General features: G+C 53.6%; 2 protein-coding genes across 2 annotated transcripts; both read right to left on the bottom strand.

The window, feature by feature from the left end:
* Nucleotides 1-38: 38 nt before the first annotated feature.
* Nucleotides 39-1,430, bottom strand: DQ04_13401010 (hypothetical protein; the record flags this gene model as incomplete). Its single annotated transcript, XM_009316948.1, has 1 exon — nt 39-1,430. One exon carries the CDS (start codon nt 1,428-1,430, stop codon nt 39-41), a length of 1,392 nt encoding a protein of 463 aa, XP_009315223.1.
* Nucleotides 1,431-2,079: 649 nt separating this feature from the next.
* On the bottom strand, nt 2,080-3,396 carry DQ04_13401000 (hypothetical protein; the record flags this gene model as incomplete). The annotated part of the gene is made up of 1 exon (XM_009316947.1): nt 2,080-3,396. The coding sequence occupies one exon, from the start codon at nt 3,394-3,396 to the stop codon at nt 2,080-2,082; it is 1,317 nt and encodes a 438-aa protein (XP_009315222.1).
* Nucleotides 3,397-3,739: the final 343 nt, after the last annotated feature.

Genomic DNA, 3,739 nt, shown 5'->3' with positions numbered 1-3,739 from the left:
GGGAGCATCATCGTCCCACGAACACACAGAGACAAGTCTCACCTCACGACCACAAAGGCCAGAAGAAGCAGCAGCAGCAACAGCGGCGCACGCACCCACGCGGGGACGTCGCTGCCATCTGTGTGCTGAGCAAGAAGCTTCTCGCCATCCGCAATGTCATCGGTCTTAGGAAGCGGCACACCAGGAGAAGGAGAAGAAGACGAAGTGCCATCAGTAGTGTCGGGTTGCTGGGGAAGGTTGAGTCCTTCCTGTTCGTCCCTTTCACTCACTCCGCTTTCCAGAATCTCCTCTGTTGGTTTCTCCTGATTTTGCTTCGCATATCCCTGCTTCTCACTCTGCTGCTTTTGCTTCTCCATACCCTTCTGCTTTTTCTTAGCAGCTTCCAGCTCCTCCCTGGCTTGCAGCAACGCCGCTTCAGCTGCTGCTTTCTCAGTTTTAGCCAGCTCTACAACATTTTCTGTAGTTGATATTGCAGTCTGCAGGAGGCCAGCAAGTTCTTCAAGTTTAGTCTTAGAGGGCACTGTTGCCTCGTTGGTTCTTTGCAGTCCTTTTAGGAGAGCCTCAAGCCCATCAAGCGTCATTTTTTTCAGGTCATTGCATTCACCTTCAACTGTAGTCGAACTCGGGTTGGCTTTCTTAGCCAACTCATCCACTTTCGTTGCTGCACCAAGTACAGCTTTTGTTGCAGTAAGAAGAGCATTCATCGCATTCTTTGCATCCTCTAGATCCTTGATGTATTTCTTCACTGCGGAACTTGCCACCATCACTTCTTTATTGGCACCCTCAACCGCAGCTACAACAGTCTCCGCTCCTTGTGGTATACTCGCCGCCGCTTGCTTAGCTTTCTCCATGGCTGTCTTCACTTTCTGCTCCTCCGCCTCCACCTGTTTTACCAGAACCGAGGCGTCTGTCGCTGCTTTTGTAGCGTTCGACACTACTTCATTAGCGTACGATACCGCCTTGGTAGCATTCAGTACGGCCCCTTCAGTGAGTTTAGACGCCTTTTCAGCTTTGTTCTTCCCCTCTGTCGACAACTTTGAGGATTCCACAGTACAGCCCGCAGATACAAAATCCTTCAGCAACGTTACAGCAGCCAACGTTTTTTTCGAAGCCTGGTAGCCAAGACCCGCTGCCTTCTTGGCGCCTTCCTTCAGACTAGCCCTTGCGTCCTCTGATGCCTTCTTGGCCGCCTCCTGCGCTTTCACCGCTTCACTCAGTGCAGCTTTAAAAGAAACTGCTACTGCCTCTGCTTTCCTTGCTGCATCCACGGCCTCCGTCTTTGCTGTGACGACTGTCTGCTTCGCCGACACATCAGACGCACCAACTTTGAGAAGCGCAGCGGAAGTATCAGCAGCAGCAGCCACGCCCAAGGCAGTGCAGCACAGAGCAGCGGCCAACAAGAACACAACGCGGCACACTGTCGCCATCATTCAATATCGCTTGAGCAGCTGGGGTCTGCAGGGAGGAGAAAAGAGAAACACAAAAGAGAACACGCATGGAATGGAGGAGGGAGAAGAAACAGTTCAGTCTGCGCCCCCAAGAAAATGATCCACATAAATAATAAACAACAAATTATGGAAGAAATTGGTTGCCGGGAGAAGCACAGACCCCGCAGGAAACAAAACCCCAACAATCCCATGTTTAACGAAAAAAAAAGAGAGCAGCCACAACGCAGTCGTGGTGACTCCCTCCGTGTGCATGTGTGTATTCATGGACGCAAGCAAGTCTGACTGTCTCCATGCGCCTCGTGTGAGATGCCCACACACAGCAAGGGGGACGGAGCCCAATAATGGGTGCAAAGCATATAAGCAAGTCATTTAAAGAAGAAACGAATTAGTGGACGACGCACAGTCATGTGCTAAGCAATGCCCACGCAATGGAAATAAGGGGTTAATGACGCTTCCCAACGACGGTATCGAGCACAGTGAATGTACCGTCGAGGGTTAATGGAGCGGCGCCACGCCCACAACGGGGCAGCAACGAAACGAAACACAAAACAATTATATTACACAGGTATGCCCCACCCTTCAGAGAACACACAGTTAAGTGGGGAACACCACCGTCCTGTGCAGATCCTGCTCAGCACACTGCAAGAGATGCCATCGCCCCCAGCAGAAGCATCATGAACGGAACACGAACCCATGAAGGGCTGTCGCTGCCGTCCACAACGCGAGAGAGAGGCGCTTCCCCAGCGGTGGCACTCTTTGGTAATTTCTCGTGGGCATTAGACTGCAGCTCTGTTCCCTCGGCATTGGGCTGCTTTGATTCTCCCTCGCTCTTGCGCGGGAGGGGATTTACGTCGTTGATGGGTTGCTGTGATTTCCCTTCGGCGGGGAGCTCCTCGGATTTCTCTTCTGTGGTGAGTTGCTCAGCCTTCACGTCGGTATCGGGCAGCTGGGACCCACTGTCGGCGTTCGCACCCGTTGCGGCGTCCGTCTTCATGGACCGCGTTGCCTCCTCGAGTGCCAGCACCGCGGCCTCGGCGGACTTCAGCGCCAAATCGACACTTGCCGCGGTCTTCTCGATATCACTCAACGCAGCATCAGCCAACCCCTCTGCCTCCATGGCGTTGCTGCGTGCAAGAGCAATGTTGGCAACGGCCTCCCCTGCGCTTTTCACAGCACCAACGCTCATCGTTTTCGCCTCGCTTTCGTTATAATCAATTACTTTGGAGGATGGCTCTGTCTTCCGTCTGTATAGGCCAATGATCCTTACTTGATACAGCACGTCACGCACACTCCATCCTGCAGCGGTCGCTTTGTCTTTCCCCAGCGTGGCTTTTAGCGACGCCGTCCTGACGCTCCCCTCGGCGCTCTCAATAGTCGTCTTTGCAGCCTCCAACTCTTTTACTACCTCCGCAAGTGACTTCGTGGCCTCCGTCGGCTTACCTGCAACAACAGCAGCGGCCTTGCCTGCAGTATCTTTCACAGTCGTCAGTGCCGCCTTAGCGTCCTCCAGTGCCTTACCGACCGACTCCACATTGACTATATTTTTCTTCACTGCAAAAGAATTTCGCATCGCGTCCAGGGCAACCTTTTCAACACCATCAATTTCACGGGCCAGACCCTCTGGAGCGGTGTTCGCGTTTTCGTTCTTGGGGGTGTCCACCGCTGTCTTCACCGCCTTCAACTTGACTTCGATGCTCTTCACAGGCGCTTCTGCCTCACCGACCGACTTCTTCGCTTTCTCCGCCACCGTCTTGACCTTCGATGCCGCATCCCGCGCTGTTTTAACCGCCTTCACGGCCTCCTTCACCTTCACCACCACCAAGCTCACCGCCTCCTTGGCCTCCGTCGCCGCACTGCTTGTGTCCGCTGCTTGTGGAGCAGCAGCAGCAGCCGACACCTGAAGAGCAGCGCCACAGAGCACGAAGACAAAGACACACACACAACGCATTACGATCACTCTTCCTCTTACGGACGCCTGATCGGTTGAAGCTTGAAGCCAAAAGAAAAAAGAAACAATGTCCCGTGACACACAGCTCACATACCAATCAGACAAAATTGGAACCAAAGTCACACAACACCGAAGGTATCATCCGTAATCCAAAACAATTAGAGAAAAGAGAACCGGACGGCGGAAGAGGCACACACGCTCCGCTGGAGTCCAAACCCACAAAGCCCCAAACAAAGAGGGAACAACGAGGCAGCAGCAGCGCTCGTGGACGCAATTGTACTGCTGGCGCTCCCGTCCCTTTATGTGTGTCCCGGTGTGAGTGGCGCAGACACGGCGGGAGGGG

Source organism: Trypanosoma grayi (genome assembly GCF_000691245.1).
Source record: "Trypanosoma grayi strain ANR4 Tgr_1340_V1, whole genome shotgun sequence".
In the NCBI taxonomy this organism is placed as follows: domain Eukaryota; phylum Euglenozoa; class Kinetoplastea; order Trypanosomatida; family Trypanosomatidae; genus Trypanosoma; species Trypanosoma grayi.
The sequence above is the reverse complement of the archived record's forward strand: the minus strand, read 5'-3'. Positions and strand labels throughout refer to the sequence as shown.